This window comes from Sus scrofa, chromosome 9 (genome assembly GCF_000003025.6).
Source record: "Sus scrofa isolate TJ Tabasco breed Duroc chromosome 9, Sscrofa11.1, whole genome shotgun sequence".
NCBI classification, from domain to species: domain Eukaryota; kingdom Metazoa; phylum Chordata; class Mammalia; order Artiodactyla; family Suidae; genus Sus; species Sus scrofa.
Genome location: NC_010451.4, coordinates 33,988,699 through 34,011,490, shown reverse-complemented (window position 1 = coordinate 34,011,490; position 22,792 = coordinate 33,988,699). Strand labels below are relative to the sequence as shown.

Sequence of the window (22,792 nt, the reverse complement as noted above, 5' to 3'; positions counted from 1 at the left end):
ATTCAACAGTGAATTTTCTGTCTTACTGAATCAAGTATTACTGTGGAGGGTAAAGTCCAGGAAAAAATATTTTTTTTGTTAAAAGGTGTTTTTTTTAAATAATCTTTTCTATTTATCTGCCATTTTATAAATCAATTTATACTTAATTTGTAGAAAGATAGATCATGTTTGAGGAATATAATAAAAAATTGCCATTTGGCACAAATAACAAAGACAACAAACTGCTGTGCAAAACTTACTGTATGCTTTTCATGTATTAACCAATTTTATGCTACTAAATCCTGAAAGTTGGTATTAATACCCCCATTTTACAATCATAAAATGGAGGCATGGTGAGTTTAAGAATCTTTCCCAAGGTCACAGAGCTAGTGTTGGAGCCAAGGAATAAACTTGGGCAGCCTTAAGTGATTTGGCTTCTCTGTAATATTTCCTGTGGGTGCCAATGTGCCTTAAGAGATACATATACTGACTGATGATTTCTGGATCAGTCTGTTTTTTCAGCTGGTACACAGAGGTAGTACCACAGTAATGATTATTAAAAACTTTCAGAATTCTCATTTACTCAGTAATTCATTTTGGATGATTTATAAAGCCTAGGAAAAATTTGTTTATTAATTTATTATTGTACAGAAAGGCCGTGTTTTGCAGCAAAAATATTTCTATGTCCTCCCTACGAATTGATAAAATATCTCTTTAACAAAGCATAATTATTTCTTCTTTGACACTCTCCCTTTAATAGTAACACTTCATAAAGTATCTATTTTCTTTTTTTTTTTTTTTTTTTTGTCTTTTTGCTATTTCTTTGGGCTGCTCCCACGGCATATGGAGGTTCCCAGGCTAGGGGTCGAATCGGAGCTGTAGCCACCGGCCTACGCCAGAGCCACAGCAACACGGGATCCGAGCCGCGTCTGCAACCTACACCACAGCTCACGGCAACACCGGATCCTTAACCCATTGAACAAGGGCAGGGACCGAACCCGCAACTTCATGGCTCCTAGTCGGATTCGTTAACCACTGCGCCACGACGGGAACTCCAAAAGTATCTATTTTCAATTAAATAACTTAAAGTTATACAGAGCAAATATTGTTTACCCCTTATCAAATATTTTATATCTATCTTCTATTTTCATTACCTAACCATAGTCAACAAATTAGGCTTCCATGACCTTTTTTTAATTGTAAATAATATTTATCCCTGTTATTTTAGAACAGCCATTTAAAAATAATGATTTACTCTATAAATATATCAATATATCAATCAAATATAAATATATCAATTGTACTATTATTTCAAAAAATCCTTAACATTAATTTTCAATCCAAAAACTCCAAAAGAGTTGTTGCCAGGAAAGGATGTGCATATGTTCAAATTAATTAAAAATTAGAATGTGGCTGGTAATCAGAGTTTTACTTCATTAAACTTTGAAATAACGTAGTTAAGGAGAAAAAGCTTCTTTAGTAAAATTGTTTTTGTTAGTCCATTGTCAAAAATAACGTGGTAGTCTATTAAGATTAAAGGTAGACTATATTTGATAAGATAAAGTTTAAATAACAAAGATTAATAATACACAATGTATATAATATGTTGAACAGCAAACTTCACAATAAAGAAACCAAAAGCACATTTAAAATTTAAAAAAAAAAAAAATACATTTAAACCTGTCCATGGATGTTTATAGAAGCTTTATTCATAATTGCCAAAATCTGGAAGCAGCCAAGATATCTACCCCTCAGTAGGTGAACAGAAAATAAACTAGGGTACATTGTGACAATGGAATATTATTCGGGCTAAAAATAAATGAGCTACTGAGCCATGAAAAGACATGGAGGAACTTTAAATGCATATAACTAAGTCATTCTAAAAAGGTTTCATACTATATGATTTCAATTATTTGACATTCTGGAAAAGGTCAAACTATGGAGAGAGTCAAAAGATCAGTCTTTGTCAAGGATGGGGGAGGAGGGAGAGATGAGGATAGAGCAGAAGATTTTTAGGGTGGTTAAAATACTCTATATGCTATTATAATGATAGATTTATGTCATACATTTGTCCAAATTCATAGAATGTTAAAAGCCAAGAGTGAACCCTAAGGTAAATTATGGACATGGGTGACTATGATGTGTCAATATAGATTCATCCTTGGTAAAAATGTACCATTCTGGTGAGTGATATTGATAATGGGGGAGGCTATGCATGTTCTGGGCCAGGGAGTATATGGGAAATCACAGTAACTTCCTCTCAATTTTGTTGTAACCTAAAATTGCTCCAAGAAATAAAATCTTTTAAAAAAATACTAATTTAAAAGAACAGAAATAAAGACAATTAAATAGCATAATCTTTAATAAGCAGCAACATGCATATATGGATTGGGCTCTCAACAAAATTGTAGGCGTATTAGCTGGCAGTTTATTGTTCAGTAAAGGTTTTTTTCTTTACTCTACTCCTGGTTACAGGCCATGCATGCTCTTTTTAAAGGACAAGGTTTTAGCCCAAATGTAAGACGTATGCCTCTCCTGTGATTATGAGACTATACAGCTATAATTCTTCAAATGATATGTAATTAAGAAAATAAGCAAATAAAACCTAATAGAATTGAACAACTTAATGGGTTACACAATTTCTTAAATACTATAAAGAAACACATTTAGAATCACAGGCAGTAAAACCTCTAAACTAGAATAAACCATAGAGATCATCTAGTATAGTTTCCTTACTATAACATTAATAAAATGCTTTTTCCCAGGAGACACAGAACAGTTTTAAGATGCTGAAAATTTTATTTTAAAAAGGCTAGTAAAGAAACAGAACATATGAATAGAAATGCTTTCATTCACTCATTCAGAAGCACTGACTGAAGTCAAAGAACTTATCTAGTTAGGGGGAGATCAGAGATGTAGAAATAACTGTGGTAAAAGGTATTAAGTGGAAAATCACATAAGAAATGAATAATGTCTCAAGAGTGTTCTACTTTTATGTGGACCAATAGATAGAGAATTTTGAAGGAAAAGGCTGTTCTCTCAAGGATTGAATATCAAGTTAACTTACCATTCATTTGTGAATATAACTTAGTATCATTTTTTAGGCCAGAGTTCAGAAAATAAATAAACCACACCTCTGTTTCTTCTTTTAAACGTTAATCAAATATGTTCTTCAGGGAGTTCCCATCATGGCTCAGTGGAAACGAATCCAACTAGGAACCATGAGGTTGTAGGTTCTATCCCTGGCTTCATTTAGTGAGTTGGGGATCTGGCGTTGCTGTGCAGGTAGCAGACACCTGGCATTACTGTGGCTGTGGTGTAGGCTGGCAGCTGTGGCTCCAATTCTACCCCTAGCTTGGGAACCTTCATATGCCGAGGACACGGCCCTCAAAAGACAAAAAAAAAAAAAAAAAAAAAAATCATCACATTTTAGAACATATGACTCAAAACCAAGATTTTTGAGGATGTAGGAGTCAGTTAAATCAATTAAACACAGAATTGATTATTGCAATGAAATTAAATGCAAATAATAAATGCAAAATTAAATGCATATAATAAAAAACCTTTTGAAAAACTCAAAGGGCCCTGAAGCATAAAAACAGAAATAACTAAATCAAAGAATGGAGTAAATCAAATTGTATTAGTTATACTTCTCAGAGAAAAAGCTTTTCCTTTCATGTGTTCATACATATTATGAAATGTATCTTGTATCCAGACACAGAGAAGAAAACAAGCCTCAATCTTTTATCATAATGAAACAATAATATAAGAATTTAAAATATTATAAAGGTGGCATCATAGATTACTGGGGGATAGAAAAGATGTTCAGTAAATGGTGCTAGGGGAAAATGGTTAACTTTCTGGGAAAAAAAGTTTAATATTCAATTAATATCCAGCCTAGAATTATGCTAATTAGTATTCAGAGTTAAAAGATACTCCATGGATTAATGTTGAAAAGAATAAAACTAATTCAAGTCAAGGGAAAAAAGATTACGTCTAATTAGAATGGTAAACATTTTTTTAGAGAAAAAAATGGAGTTTCCTTGTGGTGCCGTGGGGTAAGATCCAGAGTTATCAGAACAGCAACTCAGGTCGCTGCTACTGCACAGGTTCAATCCCTGGCCCAGGAACTTCCACATGCCATGGGTTCAACCAAAACCAAAACAAAACAAATAACTAACAAAAAGGTGAATCTGATAGAAGATCCATTAAAGAATGGAAAATCAGCATGCAATTATCATTGACAATGGAAAAAATGTGGTTTGTCTATGACTGATTTAGGAATCAAAAATCACAATGTTTTGTACACAACTTTCCACTGTGTTTTCAGAAATAATACCAATTTGATAGGACAGACTTATTGACTGTAACAGAAAAACTTTCAACTACTTTTATTGTTCTTTATTCAAAGATAAAGTTGTATGACATAAAACACAATTTGCAATTGTCTCTTTAGATACTAATAAATTATGTTGAAACAAGATGTAATAGAAGCCTTTAAATGGCAAAAACGGTTTGCATGAACCAAGGAAAGCCCTGAAACACTGTTTTGGAAATAAAGGTACCAACAGAGCAGATATTACTATCACTGGTTACTTGCAGGGAAAGTAATTTATTTGCTAGGACCTGCTGATTCTTCGAGAAACCAAACTTATCTTAAGAGTTTAAATTCTCTGCATGTTTTCTGCTGTAAAGATCTTCTTACTGTGATACTCCAGGAAGCTGCTGAAATTGGTATGCATGTGATAAAAGCTGAGATACAGATAAAAATTCAAGGAAGATTTTGGTATCTTGAAAGCCAATTATGTTGCTATATTGTCACACTTCTAGAACCAAGATTTATCTTCTGCAAGCAGTACAAATAGCATGGTTTATAGGATTGTTTCTATAAAACTGCAGATCATCATAGACCATAGATTCCTGCTTAGTATTCCAAATGTGCAAGATAGTTGACTATAGGCAGAATTTATCAGTTGACAGTACTGAGAAATTACTGTCCCTGTACAAAATTTGACTCCTAAAATTCATTTGTAATACTATCACTATATTTTATTGGATAAAATTTCATATTGCACTATACTCCAAGTTTACTCTCTCATGGTGATAATATGATTTAAAGTTTGGCAGTGTATTAATCTTAAATCTCGGGATTTGGGCCAATATGTATTTTTCTATGCAATTCTAATTTAACATATGTATTTATTATATATCTCTTTCACTGAATGTAGAGATTGCTGGTGGTAGGAATTTCATGTTTTCCTCACAACTGTGTATTTATAGGACTTAGAACAGTGACTAGCACAGTAAAAGCTCAATAAATGTTCACTGAGTGATGAATAAATTGATGAATATATACAAATAAAAAACATCCATAAGGTAGCTCTCCTAGCTGATTAGAGTACATAAAAATAGGGATGCTAGAGGTTTTAGACCACATACCAACTACTTTCAATTTTGTTTATATAAGTTTCTGTAAGAATAATTTTATTGAGTACCTACTACGTGTAAAACACTGCAGTAACAACTGTTGAAGTTACTAAGATGAGTTAGGACAACAAAGACCATCCCTTTTCAAGAGTGCAAAGTAATGGAAAGCATTCCAACATATATTTAGACACCAGGAAATGAATGAAAGATAGACAATGTCATTTTAATAAGATTATTTTCAAAGTTTGGGATCTTAAGAGAAAATGAAACGAATCTCCAAATATTAGATGGTGGAGTAGAGTGTAAAGTTAAACTGTAGTGTTTATTAAGTAAATTTAGATAGAAGCTAAAATCTCAGAAATATATACAAAATCCATCTCAGGAAGCCAAGTCATAATGACTGGGAAACATGAAAGAGATTTATGTCAGTTTGCTGTCCTGGCTTGGGAACTGATCAGAATCCTTGACCAGGGTGGAAGCAGGACTAGTCAGGTGGCGGCTGCGCTAATAATGACTTCAACCAAGGTAGCAGCAGTGCAAATGGTGAGAGGTGTCTCTGAATATATTTTAAACATACAGTCAAGATAATTTTTCTGACGGAATGGATGCATAGCATGAGAGGAGAAGAGTTAACAATGATCCTAAGACTTTGGGCCTTTGCCACAAGGAGGATGGAGCTGACATTTACTATTGTGGAAATGATGGTGGTTAGCACAGGTTTTTCAGTAAAGGGTGGGAGTTCAATTTTGAAGATGCTAAGTTTGAGATGTTTATTAAACATCCAAGTGAAAATACTGAGTATACACTAGAGTGAGGAGAGAATACTGGGTTGGAGCTATAAATTTAAGAATAACCAAAGTTTAGCTGGGAAGCAAAGTCATGAGATCACTACAGGCAGAATGCAGACAGAAAAGGGTGGAGGACTGTGCTCTAGGGAATTCAAGTAGAGATGAGGGAGACGAAAAGCCAGAGGATTGACAGATAAGAAGAAAACAGAAGTGTGTGGTGATCTGGAGGCCAACTTATAAAAAGCTTTCAACGGGGATAGAGTGACCAACTTTTCAAAACGTTGCTGATAGGTATGGTCAAGAACTCTGGCATGTTATCATAGAAAGGGCACTCCATGGTGAGTTCTGTCATTTACCATATAACTTTTGTAAACTATGTTAACTACTCTTGACTTGGGGATTTTATTTTTCCCATCTTTAAAAAAGGAAATAATAATATCCACCTCATATGTTACAATATTACAAGATTCCATGTAAAGCACATGTATGCCTGACATCCAAAATGCGTTTTCTTATATTCTTTTTCTTTTCTATCCTTTATTGGTTATTTAAAAAGTTTGAATATATGTTTGAAGTGGTGCACTGAAAGAAAGTGACCTAAAAGCTCATATATAGGTAACTGGTATATTTTATTGCTAGAGAAGTGAGAAGAGTTATTTAGATTAAACCCAGAATGGTGTAATGAGACACATTTCTAGATCTAGAAATGTCCCTCGGACTTATTAGTGACAGGGTAAAGGGGGAAGAAATAAGAGCCTGATGATCACAGATTTTTTCAATGAAGAGTTAGTTTTCTTGAAGTGGGCAATAGAAGTAAAATGCAATGTAAGAAGTTCATGTAATCTAGGTGGCCAAGGTAACAGCAAGCATCTTTGCAGACATGCTAGAAACTGTGTGTCTGAATATACGAACAAAAAATATGAAGCAGCATCTAAAAAGAATCTCAGGAAAACACAGAGTGAGGGAGGTATAGGGGCTGATACCCACACTAGGGAAAAAATCTGCTTCCCAGCATTCCGTGGTGGGAGGGATTGGAAGGAAGCAACGTAACATTAGCCTCTGCTGGTGTAAAGGGTACTTTGGCACTACATAGTGCTTAATTAAGGCCTAGCAGATTTAATTCAGGCCATTGCAGGAGCAGAGATGGCACTAAGTGATTCTAGGTTGCAGTGCATCTACTGTTCACTCCTAGAGCACTGTACTTCCTTCATCATTTTTATTGTTTTTCCTAAATCCTAAGAATAATTTATACGTCATGCAGAATGGCATTTATTAATAATAATAAAAATAATAACTAATTTTTTTATGGCTTAGATCTCCCCAGATTTCAAGGTCCCTAATAGCCGATATAAACAAAATTCTGTCAGAAGAAGGAAGGGTGGCAGGATTTGGTAGTATATGAGTCTACCAGTCACTAGTTTGAATGAGGCAAAAAAAAAAAAAAAATTGGTAAAGTTCAAGAAGTCATTATAAGTTTTATTTTATTATTTATGTATTGCTTTTTATGGCCAAACCTGCAGCATACGGAAGTTCCCAAGCCAGGGGTCTAACTGGAGCTGCAGCTACCAGACTATGCCACAGCCACACCAGATCTGAGCCACATCTGTGACCTACACTGCAGTTCATAGCAGTGCTGGATCATTAACCCACTGAGCAAAGCCAGGGATCGAACTCACAACCTCATGGATCCTAGTTAGATTCTTAATCTGCTGAGCCACAATAAGAACTCCACTATAAATTTTAAAACTAAAGACACAAAACTTAAGAAGTAGCCCAGTCCTAAAAACTAAGCATGGAAACTTGCCTTTGACACATGCACTCCCAGTTGATTAGCAGTAGCAGTATAAAGCGGAGACATTCAGGAATGCATTAAACATGTTTAGAATACTGGGTCTGTTTAGCATATGCAAGCCTAACTGGGTAATAGAGATGAAAGTCTGTATATCCTCAGAGAGAATCAGTTTATGAGCTAGGCTGGAACTAAAATTGTGGTGGAGTCAAGGGATCCAACTGTCAGAAGTTGAAAATATGAAAACAGAGGAACAAAGGCAAATGCTGGCCCCACAGACTTATGGACTGAGTAGAGAACATGCTGGAATTCAACATGATCAACACCGAAAAACCGGAATAACCTGGGGAGACATTCTGCAGAGGTAGGAGAAAACAAAGAATGGAAATCAGGAATAAAAGAAACTCTCAGAAGATTTTACTTCTGACAAAAAGGCAGAAAAACATGAAGTCAGGAAAGTAACTCTAGGGTCTTAATAGGAAATTACCTATCTAGTCCATTCATCTGTTCATTCATTTATTCAGCAGACACTGTGCTATGTATTAGAAACACAGTGGAATTATGAGTTAAAAAAATAGTCCTTGTTCTAAGGGATCTTAGAAAGTGGAGACCAGAGGATAAATGCTAAGATTCATGCATGACTCTTTAGCTGAGATTCTTTGGTTGAGAACTAAGGGTCCTCTGGCTCTCTCTAAATTACCAGCATTTGGAGAAACATCTTACACCCATGACATCTGGTAGACTGTCTCTCTCCATATTGCAAAATGACTCCTCTAAAACATAATCTGATTTCCCTCTTGCATATCCTGTAGTGGTTCCCTTTTGCCCTTATGATCAAATATAATTCCTTAAAACAGTGTCATGACAATGGCCCTTCCTATTCCTCCAGCCTAATCAATGGACACCCTGCCTTGTGCTCTATGCTCTGTTTTTAGTTACTTGAAAGCACAAGACTTACTCTTGACTCTGACCTTCCTCTTATCTGGTACATTCTTTCTTCTCCTCCTTGCTTGGTCTCTCCCTACTAAGTTTTTAGCTTAAGCATTACTTCCCTGTTCTCGTGTTAGATACTCCTGCTATTTGCTCCATAACACTACCTTTGTCACTCTTACTGAGTGGTTTATTTATTTCTGATAAATTCTAAGGATAGTCCCCTGGGACACAATGTATGTCTACTTGTTTACAATTTTACTTTCAGCAATCTCAGCACAATGTATGGCACCAAGATAGAATTTTTAATTGTTAAATGAATGAAGACATTTAAATTCTGTGAGTCAGAAATTATATCAGTTTACTAACCATTGTATCTCCAGTACTTCACTCCGAGGCTCAGAGCTGAGCATAAAGTTGCTCTTACAATATGTTTCGCTGACTAAATAAATGAATGCCACCTTGACCCCAGTCAGTTTCACCTTATTTGCACAAAACCCCTGTAATGAGCAGGCACTATATATAACACTCTCAGCAGCTTATTCTGTTTCCTTATACGTTATGCCATAAAAGGAAAGGCTTTGGGATTTTACGCTATGGCTGGAACTGGGCTCAACCTGCTGCATACATGTTTGGAATCAGCCTGATCATTACATTTTCATAAAAAACCCAAAAGCTGCCATTTTCACAGATCTCTGAAAACAGTACTTCTAATTCTCCCTGTCCATTCAATATTCTCAACCTCTTCTTCCCCACCTAGGTAGCCACATTGTTCCTCTAAACTTCATAAGCCGCTCTGGTTATCTGTGAAACATAAAAGCCACATATGAAATCAAAGGACTTAGCTGACCATTGACTGGCTGGAAGGTTAATCCCAAACATTAAAGATTATCCTAGGGAAGTTTATATCTTTGTATGTATTTTGAAAAAAATATTAAGGCAGGAAAACAATTTTTAAAAATCCTTTTTTTTTTTCCTTCTTTTTATGGCTGCACTTGTGGTACATGGAAATTCCTAGGCCAAGGACTGAATCTGAGCCACAGCTGAAACCTGAGCTATAGCTATGCAAAAATACATAGTAAGTGGTGATATAAATGATGAATTATTGCATATTCCCTGGTTGGAAAGAGAAGATCAACTATGGTCAAGCCTTAAAATTATCCTTAAATATCCTTAAAATAGCCTTAAAAACTCCTATCCTGGGTTAGGAGAGTATTTTATCATGATAATTAAGGCTAAATGCCGAGAAAGTTCTTAAGAAAATTACGCAGTGAAAAAGTTTTCAGATTTGATGACCAGTATACAATATACTCAGTATGAATAATCACACCAGAAAATTGTAATAATTTACATAAAATTGATTTAAATGATATTAATTTCAGGATCAATAATACATTTATTGTTATATGCATATAGTATAATTATTAAGTATACTTACACACATAATATAATAAAAGCTACTCATTTGCAGCAAATAAAAAAAGTTTCTGCTGTTTATAAAAGTAATCTATATAAATAATACTGACAAATACACAAAGTGATAAATTATCACAGCCATGCAATTATAACATACTAAGGACTTCAGACCATTTCGACATTTTTCTAAGAACAGTGATGGACTATCTGTCCTTCATCTTCTGCCTTCTCCATCCTTCCTTCCCTCTACTCTACTGGCATTTACTGAGAGTTTATGTCCAGACATTAACAGAGAAGATATTAAGATGAGTAAATCTGAGACCCTGCCGTGTTCTTCTCTACCTGCTAATTTTAACTTCATTTTCAGATCCAGTAATTTCTTCTCCAGTAATTCTACAATTTCTTCTCCAGTAATTCTACAATTACTAATTCTAGTAGTAATTCTTCTACTAGAAGCCAAACTTTCAGCTGAGTCCTGGTCCCTTCAAAGGAGTACCATTTGTAGGCTGGCAGATCAGAGTAAGAAGAGAGGAAAAGATGAAAATACAGAACAAGGCAAGCACCCCCTAGAGGACATATCTAAAGAGATGAGAGCAAATATATCGCTCTAGGGCTCAGCTGTCAACAGCAGGTCACCTTCTTTTGAATTAGAACAAAGATGAGGAAGGTGTGGGTTTGGACAAATTTGTAGGTGAGAGGTAAGCATAAGCATTTTCAAGGGATCATACTTTATATCTTGAACTTTCTCTGTAAAGTAAAAGGCCCATGTTCTGCTAAAGGAAAAATTAAATATTTGCACAGGTATGTGCACTCCAAAAGAAAAGAAAAAAAAAAAGGAGTTCCCGTCATGGCTCAGTGGTTAACAAATCCAACTAGGAACCATAAGGTTGCGGGTTCGATCTCTGGCCTTGCTCAGTGGGTTAAGGACCTGGCATTGCCGTGAGCCGTGGATCCCGGCTCGGGATCCAACATGGCTCGGGATCCGACACGGCTCGGATCCCGCATTGCTGTGGCTCTGGCACAGGCTGGTGGCTACAGCTCCGATTCGACCCCTAGCCTGGGAACCTCCATATGCTGCAGGAGCAGCCCAAGAAATGGTAAAAAGACAAAAAAAAAAAAAAAAAAAAAAAAAAAAAAAGAATGATAACTGCTGTATCTAGAAGGGCACTGATCAAGTTACTCATAATAAGTTGATGTGATAAGGAAGGTTATTTGTGAAGGAGCGTAACAAGCAGAGGAAGAAGGTAGTAAGATAGCATAAATATCACACAGGAAAAGTGGTACAGAGCATGCACCAACTCACATATCATTTGCTATTACTTAAAAAAAAAAATCACTCTTTCTCTCTCTATCATTCCTTATTCTATTTCATTTTCAGTCAGTTACCTAACTGGGTTGCTCTGAAAAAAAACTTATCGATTAAAAAGAAAAAAAACAGAAAAAAGCAGCTCCCTAGAGGGGGGCACACCTTAAAGCAAATTAGTCACAGTTATGAATGAGTTTCAGTCACCATCTATATGATCCAACCATGTTAAAATTGTAGATTTTTCTCTATGAAAAACCACACTATGTAGAAAGCACATAGTTTTTTTCTTTAAAGAGTGATAATATCAAATCACAGATGACCAAATAAGAAATGAGTATATGGTGCTTTATGTTCAAAATCATAATATTCTCACTAGTTGCTGCCGAAATGGTTAACAATATGCATGTTTATAGTACAATAGCCATACAATCATAAAACACAAGACTAAATCATTTCATCTTACCTGTATTGCAAGGGCACGAGCTACGAGACCTCTAAGGTACTGTAAGGGATCTTCTGGGCCTTCCCACTTGCTTTGCCATGTGAGAGGACACTGCAATTTTAAAAGGGTCCAAGTTAGGTTTATGTGTGCAATATCGCATATAAAAGACCTTTTAAAATTGGTGTGATGGGGAAAATACTTTGGCATAATTCACACTGTGTGTATCATAAATTCATTTCATTAAGATACGTCTTTTTCTTTGACCTTAATAAAATTGAATGATAGAGTCAGAATGAATTAATCTATTTCTCTAAAAGGAAATATTTTTAAATAAAAATTCTTGAAAGAATAAACAAATGAATATAAACCAGTATATGAAAAGTAACATGTTTTCTTGAAATGGTGTTTAATGCATAATTATACCAAATTAAATTTGACAAATTCATTTTATAAGTGGTAAAGACTTAAAAAACAACCAGTCTTGGTCCCTATTGAAATTCTTTAAACTATAAATAGAGCAGTGTAATGGAAATTTTTACCTCCTAAACTATACTGAGATATATGAAAAAAAAAAAAAAACAAGGATAAAAAAGAAAATAAATGCTCAATTAAAATTAAATAAATAAATACAACTTTTCTTTAAAAGTTATCTGTTTAACATCTGACCTTCTTTCAATAGACAGTCTCCATTAATACATTCATTATAATGTTTTATCTCTTCTCTTAGGGTTTTCTGGATTTTCCAATTATGTAATTATCATTCAAACTTAATCCTTATTTTTCTGAAGTGGAGTAATAAGGAGAGACCATCAACCTCTTAACCAAAAATACTTTCTGATTACATAGCTGAGAAACTACTCTGGGCTAGAGTATATGAACAATGCATGGAAAATGAAAATTCTAAGATAGCAAAATTTAAAGTGAAAAAGGACCTTAGGAAAATATCAATTACTCTAGATGAGTGAAGTAAGCCTTCTTAGAAATGTGGTAGCTAATTTTGTTCTTTTTTATGGCCGAGTAGTATTCCACTGTGTATATATACTACATCTTCTTAATCCATTCATCTGTCAGTGGCCATTTAGGTTGTTTCCATGTCTTTGGCTACTGTGAATAATGCTGCAATGAACATAGATGTGCATGTATCTTTTTGAAAAAAAGTTTTGTCTGGATTTATGCCCAGGAGTGAGACTGCTGGATCATATGGCAGTTCTATATTTAGTTTTCTGAGGTACCTCCATACTGTTTTCCATAGCAGTTGTACCAATTTATATTCCCACCAACAGTGAAGGAGGGTACCCTTTTCTCCACACCTTCTCCAGCACTTGTTATTTGTTGACTTGTTAATGAAGGCCATTCTGACTAGTGTGAGATGGTACCTCACTGTAGTTTTGATTTGCATTTCTCTGATAATAGTGATGTTGAACATTTTTTTCATGTGCCTGTTGGCTATCTGTATACCTTCTTCGGAGAAATGTCTATTCAGGTCTTCTGCCCATTTTTTTCAATTGGGTTGTTGATTTTTTTGCTGTTGAGTTGTGTAAGTTATTTATACATTTTAGAGATAAAGCCCTTGTCAGTTGCATTGTATGACATTTGCAGCAGCATGGATGGAATTAGAGATTCTCATACAAAGTGAAGTAAGTCATAAAGAGAAAGACAAATACCATATGCTATCACTTATATCTGGAATCTAATATATGGCACAAATGAACCTATCTACAGAAAAGATAGGTTCATGGACATGGAAAACAGACTTGTAGTTGCCAAGGGGGAGGAGGAGGGAGAGGGATGGACTGGGAGTTTGGGGTTAATAGATGCAAACTATTGCTTTTGGAGTGGATAAGCAATGAGATCCTGCTACATAGCACAGGGAAATATATACAGTCATGGAACATGATGTAAGAAAAATAATGCATATATAGATATGTATATGAATGACTGGGTCGGTTTGCTGTACAGCAGAAATTGACAGAACATTGTAAATCAACAATAATACAAGAAATAAAAATCTTAAAAAAATGTGGTAGCTAAGTGCTGGCACTGTGCTGAGAATGGAATCAAGTGTGATGATTTTAAAACATGATCCCCAAATCCTTTGACACTTCTCTTGTGAAGACTTGAAATCTCCTTTCTCCTTAAATAAAGGTCCTGTGGGTGGACCTAGAGATTATCATACTAAGCAAAGTACATCTGACAGAGAAAGACAAACATCATATGATATCACTTATAAGTAGAATTTAATTAAAAGTGATACAAATGAACTTACTGACAAAACAGACACACAGATCTGAAAACTAAACTCACGGTTACCAAAGGTTACCAAAGGGTAACCAAAGGTGGTGGGAAGGTATAAATTAGGTTTGGATTAACATACACATACTACTACTGTACATAAAATAGATAACCAACAAGAAAAGAATCTGCAACAAGCATATATATTTATATATATGTATATACATATAATATATACATATAAAACAGAATAACTTTAAATCAACTATATTCCAATAACACTGTAAATCAACTATATTCCAACAAAATTTTTAAAAGATAAGGGTCCTATGAATACAGCAGAAGCAATGGGGTGCCAGTTTCCAGGTTCAAGTCTTAAGAAGTTAGTTGCTTGTATTTCCTGTGTTTTGAGACTTTTGATCTTGGAACTCATCCAACATATTGTGAAGTCCGATTTTTGGAGAGGCCCACATGGAGAGGAGCTAATTTTCAAGCATTGATAATTTACCTATTGCAGTTACCCTGTCCTACCATTTTATATTGCGTTTGTAAGAGACAGATAACTTAACTCTGCAGTTCATGGGCCTTTGATTGAGAGCCACACTTGAGAAACTGTTTTTGAGGAAACAAACCCAAGAAGCTTCCCTCATACCTGATTTAGATGATAACAGCTGGCCTGAGCCTGAGGTTGTAATGGCATAAGACACTTGTGGGGAACTCGGAAGGACAGCACTGCATTTTACATGTGGGAGAAATGCCCAGAGAGCAGACTGTGGTAGCTTTCAAACATGGTCCCCAAATTATCTGACACTCTTCCCATAGAGAGTTGAGGTCCACGTAGCCTCCCTTTGACAATGTGACCAACAGTGATGCAGTGAAGAGATGCTGCATCAGTTTTCAGATCTAGGCCTTAACAAATTAATAACTTTCATTTTCTCTTTTTTGGGGGTATACACTCTAAGAACCAAGACACCATGTTGTGAGGAAGCCAAGTAGGCCATATAGAGAGGCCCATGTGGAGACAGCTAGAGAGCAAGCAGGCCTCTAGCTATCAGTCCTAATAAACTATCAGTCAATAATCAGCACCAGTTAGCCAGCTGTGACTGAGTGTCTTCAAGTAGATCCTCCAGCTCTTAGCTGAGGTGACTCAGCTGGTGTTATACTGAATGGAGAGACACCCTCCCCACCAGACCCTGCCCAAACTACACACTCATGAGTTAAACGACTGCACTTGTTTTCAGCCATTAAGTTTAGGGTAGTTTATTATGTAGCAACAGTTATATGTAGCTGACATATCAGGTTTTCACATTCTCAGTTTTATGCTTTTCCTGCTGTAGAAAGATAGAGCCTTCACATAGTGTTTATCACATAAAATAAATTAGTGTGGTAGACAACCTTTACAATGCTCCCAATGATCCCTGCCACTTGGTATTCATGCCTGTCCTAGTGCAATCCCCTCATCTTGGGTATAAACTGGTTCTAGGGACTTGCTTCTATGAAAGAATACGGTAAAAGTAATGAGAAGCCACCTTCTGAGAGTGGGTTACAATATTGTGAATTCTGTCTAGCTCACCTTCTCTTCATCTCTTCCTCGTTCACTCTAAGTGGAAAAAGTTGCATGGTGTGAGCTGCTCTATAGAGATGCCCATGTAGTGAGGAGCTGGTATGTTCAGTCAGCAATCACTTGAGGACCTGAGGGCTGCCAACAGCCATTCCGTAAGTGTTCTGAGAGGAGGCAGTAACTGCAGCCCTGGTGACATTTGACTTCTGACTTGTAGGAGACCCTAAGACCCTAAGAACACCCAGCTAAGCCACACCTGGATTCCTGATCCACAGACACTGTGATGTGACAGATTTTTGTGGCTTTGTGTCACTAATATCAGGGGAACTTATTATGCAGCAACAGACAACCAAGAGAGCTACCAATATTAGTGTCAGATGTCATACATTCATTCAATAAATATTTAAGTCCTTATTATCCATCCATTCAGCAATTACTGAGAGCCAATAACGTGCAGACACTGACTGTATGCCTTACTATTATGGAGCTTACATTTTACCGGAGATAAAGGAAAAAAATATACTGTTATAAGAGAAGATTACATAGTGTAAAATCCTATGGAGAGAATTATAACATGGTATCTGATATGATAGAAGTGATATGATATGACAGTGATACGATAAAAAACCATGGGGAATAAAAGATGAATAAAATATATTCTTAACCCCAAAGAACATTAGAAACCAATAAAGAAGATACACAGCTAAAGTCCCTGATGGTGTTTTAAGAGTGACTTATTTCACGTTTCTGGAGCTTTGTGGAAAATGATTTAATCAACAAAGTTTCAAGAAAGGAAGTATATAGTAAGCCTTGAAAGTTGTGCTGAATTTTGACAAAGTAGACATAACTGAAGGGGGCTTTTAAGCTAATGTTTATTGGGTTCCTAATATGTGTCAGTAACTATGTTGAGTGCTGAATATGCACCATTTCATATATTCCTCACAATATTCCTCAGAATCAGCTACTATTTTAATTTCCATTTCACAGAAAGGAAAATGCAGACATGAGGGTAACCATCCAAAATCACAGAGCTGGGAAATAGCAAGTCCAAGATGTGAACCTAGGTAGCCTAGGGTTTTATTACATATATTACATCTTTTGAGATTCAACATAAGACAATTCTGTCTTGGGAATTAAAATTATAATGATGAGGAAACAAAGCTTAGGGTAGCTTTATTTAACTAAACTTTTTTTTTTTTTTTTAAACAAGATGGTAGCTTGAATCCAGGTCTAAGGGTTATATTTAACCTTTTTGTTATCCCATGCTTTTCCTGAAAGAAGCTGAAAAGCAAACCTAGATAAGAAAAAAATTATTTCCTGATTCACTCTCTTCAAGCATCATTTAATTAACTAATTACTTAGCAATCATCTGTTAAATAACTGCTATTTGCCAGTCATTTGGTAGGTCCTGGGGATACAGAGTTATAACACAATCCCTGTTCATAAAAGCTTGTGCTAAAGGGGGAAATAGAAGATAGAAGAAGACAGCTGCAGACAATATAGTCAGTTCCCTGATAATGCCAAGCACCATGCTCACAACACAGAAATAAGATACACCAAATCCAAAGTGCGCACAGGGGTAAGAGTCAGGAAAGGCTTTCTGGTGGAGATAACATTTGAGAGGAGTCTCAAAAGATAAACAGCTTACAATGAAGTAAAGAAGGACAGCAGGAAAAGGAAGTGGCATTAATAAAAAAAGACATGGGAGAACTGGTCTGATGGCCAGACCAGGAAGCTTTTAACTGTTTATACTGAGGAGCTTAATCTGGGAAGTAATGATAAAACTAAATTAGACATTAGGGAAGTGACACAATCACATTTGAATTTTAGAAAGATTATTTTAGTAGAAATAGGGAGAACAGGCATTAAAGTGATGAAACTGTAGTCAGGGAGGTGAATTAGGAAGCTACTGTAAATCAAGCATGAGTCCATGGAGACCCTCAAGAAAATTGGAAGGGTAACAACAGAAACACTTCTGCAGCACTAACCCATATAGGCACTGTTCTCAGCAATTCATTTACATTAACACTTTACACTTCACGTCAACCTTCTGGGATGGATTATTATTCCCCTTACAAACATGAGAAACTAAGGCAGAGAAAGTTTAAGTGACTTGCACCAGAAAACACACTAGAATAATCTTGGATGTTTTAATTTCCACTCCACAACCTTAATATGTTTATTATATGAACTTTAAAAAAGGACCACTTTTAGTAACTCTTTTCCCTTTTCCATTTAATAATGTAATTATCCATACTACTGACAAACACCACTATTCCACTAGTAAAAATGATGTGCTGTTTCTCAGACACAAGTGAAACACTGGTCATCCATCATTTGTGCACTGCTGAAGTTAAACCAACTTCAGTTTTTGGAAATGAATAAACTTTCATTTGATTTAAGTTTACTACAGTGCCTGAAACAGGGAGACAGCATTGTAATTGCTATTTATTTCAAGTACTAGGAGTTGCACTGGGATTTCAGAGTATGAGGGTAAAAAAAAAAAAAAATTTCAGGGAGTTCCCGTCGTGGCGCAGTGGTTAACGAATCCCACCAGGAACCATGAGATTGCGGGTTCGGTCCCTGCCCTTGCTCAGTGGGTTAATGATCCGGCGTTGCCGTGAGCTGTGGTGTAGGTTGCAGACGAGGCTCGGATCCCGCGTTGCTGTGGCTCTGGCGTAGGCCAGCGGCTACAGCTCCAATTCGACCCCTAGCCTGGGAACCTCCATATGCCACGGAAGCGGCCCAAAGAAATAGCAAAAAGACAAAAAAAAAAAAAAAAAATTTCAATTTATAGTTTTTTTGTTTTTCTTCCCACTGTACAGCATGGGGATCAAGTTACTCTTACATGTACACATTTTTTTTTTAATTTTTTTTAAGGGAAAAAGGGAAAAAAGGAAAAAGAAAAATATAAATAGTTCACTATAATTTCAATTTCACATGAAGTGATTAGCAATAGGTACAGTTTACAAATTATAACTAACTCCTACACTAGCCATAATTTACAACTGTATTTAACTAATTAAATTAGTTACAACTATTTTACAAACATACATCATTAGAGAATTATATTTCAGAATGATAAAGATAGCTGCAGAGTAAAACAATTTAATGATAAAGCCCTTACCATCTATACATAAGAAGAATTACAACTCTGAAGATCATAATTTGTGAGAAAAGTTAGAATGGATTCCAACTTAATTTTACTAAGATCTTTACTTAGCTCCCAAAGATTTCAATTTTCTTATCAGTTCAGAGAAATAATTTTTAAAAGCACCAGACAAACTAAGGACTTTCAGATTCGAGAGATTTATTTTTCTTTTAAAATATGAATCTTATTTTAAAAATCTTTTTATTCTGTGTTTTCTCTTTAAAGAGACTCATATTATTTTCTTTCTCAGGACATGTAACTTCAGTTTTCCATTGAAAACTTAAGAAATATGTATTTTTTTTTTGGCTGCACTGGCAGCATGCAGAAGTTTCTGGGCCAGGGACAAAACACCTGCCATAGCAATAATCCGAGCCACAGCAATGACAATGCCAAATCCTTAACCACTAGTTCACCAGGGACCCCCCCCCCAAATTTATAGAATACTTATTAAGAGATTACACTAAATTATAAAAAGGTGGAAAGGGAGAAGCAATCCATTGATGGATGAACGGATAAGCAAAATGTGATACAGATCTTTCTCAACTTACAATGAGGTTATGTCCAGATAAACCCATTGCAAATTGAAAATATTGTAAGTCAAAAATGCATGAAATACACCTAACCTACTGAACATCACAGCTTAGCTTAGCCTACCTTAAACGTGTTCGGAACAAGTACATTAGCCTGTGGTTGGGCAAAATCGTTCAACACAAAGCCCATTTTATAATAAAGTGTTGAATGGCTTATGTAACTTATTAAATACTGCACTGAAAGTGAAAAACAGAATGGCTGTGTGGATACAAGATGATTGCAGTCTATCAGTTGTTCAGCCTCATGATTGCGTGGCTTAGATCTGCAGCTAACTGCTACTGTTGCTCAGCATTTTGAGTGTAAGCTACCATATACTGCTAGCCAGGGGGAAAAATCAAAATTCAAAATTTGAAGGATGATTTCTGCTGAATGCATATCACTTCTGCACCAGCATGTGTGGAAAAATCCTAAATTGAATCATTCTAAGTCAGAGACCACCTGCATATACATAACAATGTTAAATTATTCAGCATCAAAAAGAAAGGAAATACTGACACATGCTACAACAGGGATGAACCTTGAGGACATTATGCTTAGTGAGACAAACCGATCAGGAAAAGACAAACACTGCTTGATTCCATTTACAGGAGGTAACTAGAATAGTCAAATTCATAGAGATAGAAAGTAAAATAGTGGTTGCTGGGGGCTGGGTGGAGTGGGATGGGAAGCTGTCTAATGAAGAGAACTTCAGTTTTGTAAAATGGAAAGAGTTCTGGAGATTGGTTGCCCAAAAATGTGACGTATTGAATTGCACACTTAAAATGATACATTTTATGTTACTGTATATTGCCACAATTTTTAAAACTTTATTGGAAAAATGTGAGAAAGGAAAAAAAGAGACTAGTTTCCTGGTTTCTTCAGCATCTATTCCATCAGCATTGTGTACTGAATAATTTTTTTGTTACCCATATATTGAGCTCATTGAATACAGAGACTGTGTACTATGCATTTTTTTCTACATCTAGGGCCTGGCATGGTATAGAGAGTCCATGGTAGAAGATCCATAAATATTTGCTGAATTTTATATCATCCAATTACTAGCTTTTAAAAAATTCCAACTCCCCTCCATCTTTGCACATTCTGAAAAAAGTTATAAAAAAGATGCCTATATATCCAATTTGCCTAATGATGCCTGTTGTCCAGAGTTCTAAACATTTTTCATCTATTAAAATCTAATAAAACAGTGAGTGTATATTTACTTCTGTGAAATTTATTTCAGAATAATGTTCAATAACAAATTTCTATGCTTTTGCAGTCCTTGAGATTTTAAGAATTTGTGGATTATTTCTGCATTAATTTCTACGATAAATTCATTTAGGCCAATATCATGTTGGCATAATTAAATATATGTATGTTTATACATATGATGTAAGCATGTTGAGGTTAAAATAATTTGTATCAATAATTTATCATAGATTTTTAACTGAACTCACATCAAGAGCAGAGTTAAATATGCTGAGGGTTTATATTAAAATTTGACTTATAAACACTATAAAAATAATACTGAGTTTTGATTTCCTAAGTTTGACAACCCTGACAATACTGAGCTTTAATAATTTGCTGTATTAATCATGTTAAAATTAATCATACCTAAAATTTTTAAATTATGACTTTTTGTTCAGATTTTTAAGCTAGAAATGACTACTTACTATTGTAAAATGGTATAGTAGTTTCAAAAGTAGTTGTTTATACCCTCGTGGTAAAAGTGATTCATTAATATAAATTAGAATAACATTAAATAATTACTGGGCCAATGTTAGTAACTTCTGATTACTAATGCAACTAGTCAACCAATTGCTTCAGGTGAAATAAAAGAACTTAAGTTTAGTCTGTTAGTTTATTAAACCTTTAATATCAAATTAAACAGCTATTAACTAAAACAAAGTAGATAATCATTAGTTTGTTTATGTGCATATATGTTTAAAAATCTTAAATATATTCTTTCAAATGACATTAAATTTTGGTAAATAATTCAATTAAAAATAATATATTCACTTTAGGCTCTAAATAGTATTTAAACTTGTATAGGGTGAATTCAAAATGTAACCAAAAATCACTGACAATATTTTCATCTTCAAAAGTTTTCTTGTTTCCCTTTATAATCCAGGACTACCTCAACAGCCTAATTTCCAGGCAAGTGCTTATTTGCTATAAACATATACTAATTTGAATTTGTCAACTGTATGAAAATAAAGCTGAAAAATATTTGAATTTTTTGAATTATAACATCAATTAAATTATACATTATTCATCTTATTTTTTATTGCCATGTATAATTATTTTGAGACTATATTTAGTGATGTAACAGAACCATCTTGCAAAGATTCATAAGAGCTGATTTTAAAATTTTTATGAATTATGTAATCCAGTAGTTAAACAGCCTTTATTGTAAAATAACTATTTGAAGTTACTAGATAAAATTTTATTTAAAACAGTTACCAAATATCTAAAATTCATCACTTTCCAGTTATGTTATGGCTTTTATTACTACCTATGTGCTTGAGATTACTTATATCTATGTATCTATATGGTGGGAATACTATTATTAGTGCAGGGCATCTCTTCCCAACTTCATTCAGTGACTTAAATTGGTGATCTGAAATCAGCCTCAGGAGGAATATTTACACTATGGAAATCAGCAAATGTTTTATATCAGGGCTTCATTGCTAGATGACCAGTTGTTAAACACTAGCATAACAATGGATTCATTTATTTTATTACATAAATCTGTATTCATTTTTTCATTGCTGATTAGCTTTCCATTTTATGTATACATTACAATTTATCATTTCATCTGTTGAATATCAGCTGTTTTCAGTTTTTGATTATTAAAAATAAAGCTGTTATGAACATTTACAAATATTTATAAGGGCATATGCATTTATTTTTCTTGGATAAATACCCATGAGTGGTACAGTGGCCTCACATGTCTTATTAATAAAAAGTCCAACTATCAGAGTATATAAGAGTTTCAGATGTTTCTCACCCAGGCCAACACTTGACATGATTAGTTCTAATTTAAGCCATTTTAGAGGGTAAGCAGTGTTGTCTCATTGTGATTTTTTAAAATTTCTTTTTTATTGAGACAGTTCACATGAGATAAAATCTATACTTTCAAAGTGTACAACTTAGTGGGTTTTATGAGATTCATAAGGTTCTGCACCCAAAACCACGATTTAA

General features: G+C 34.8%; 1 protein-coding gene across 1 annotated transcript in view; it reads right to left on the bottom strand.

The window, feature by feature from the left end:
* DYNC2H1 (dynein cytoplasmic 2 heavy chain 1) overlaps positions 1-22,792 on the bottom strand; it is a 319,035-nt gene that overhangs the window by 28,464 nt on the left and 267,779 nt on the right. The window contains 1 exon segment of the mRNA XM_021062717.1: positions 12,099-12,188. Coding sequence (XP_020918376.1) covers positions 12,099-12,188 — 90 coding nt within the window.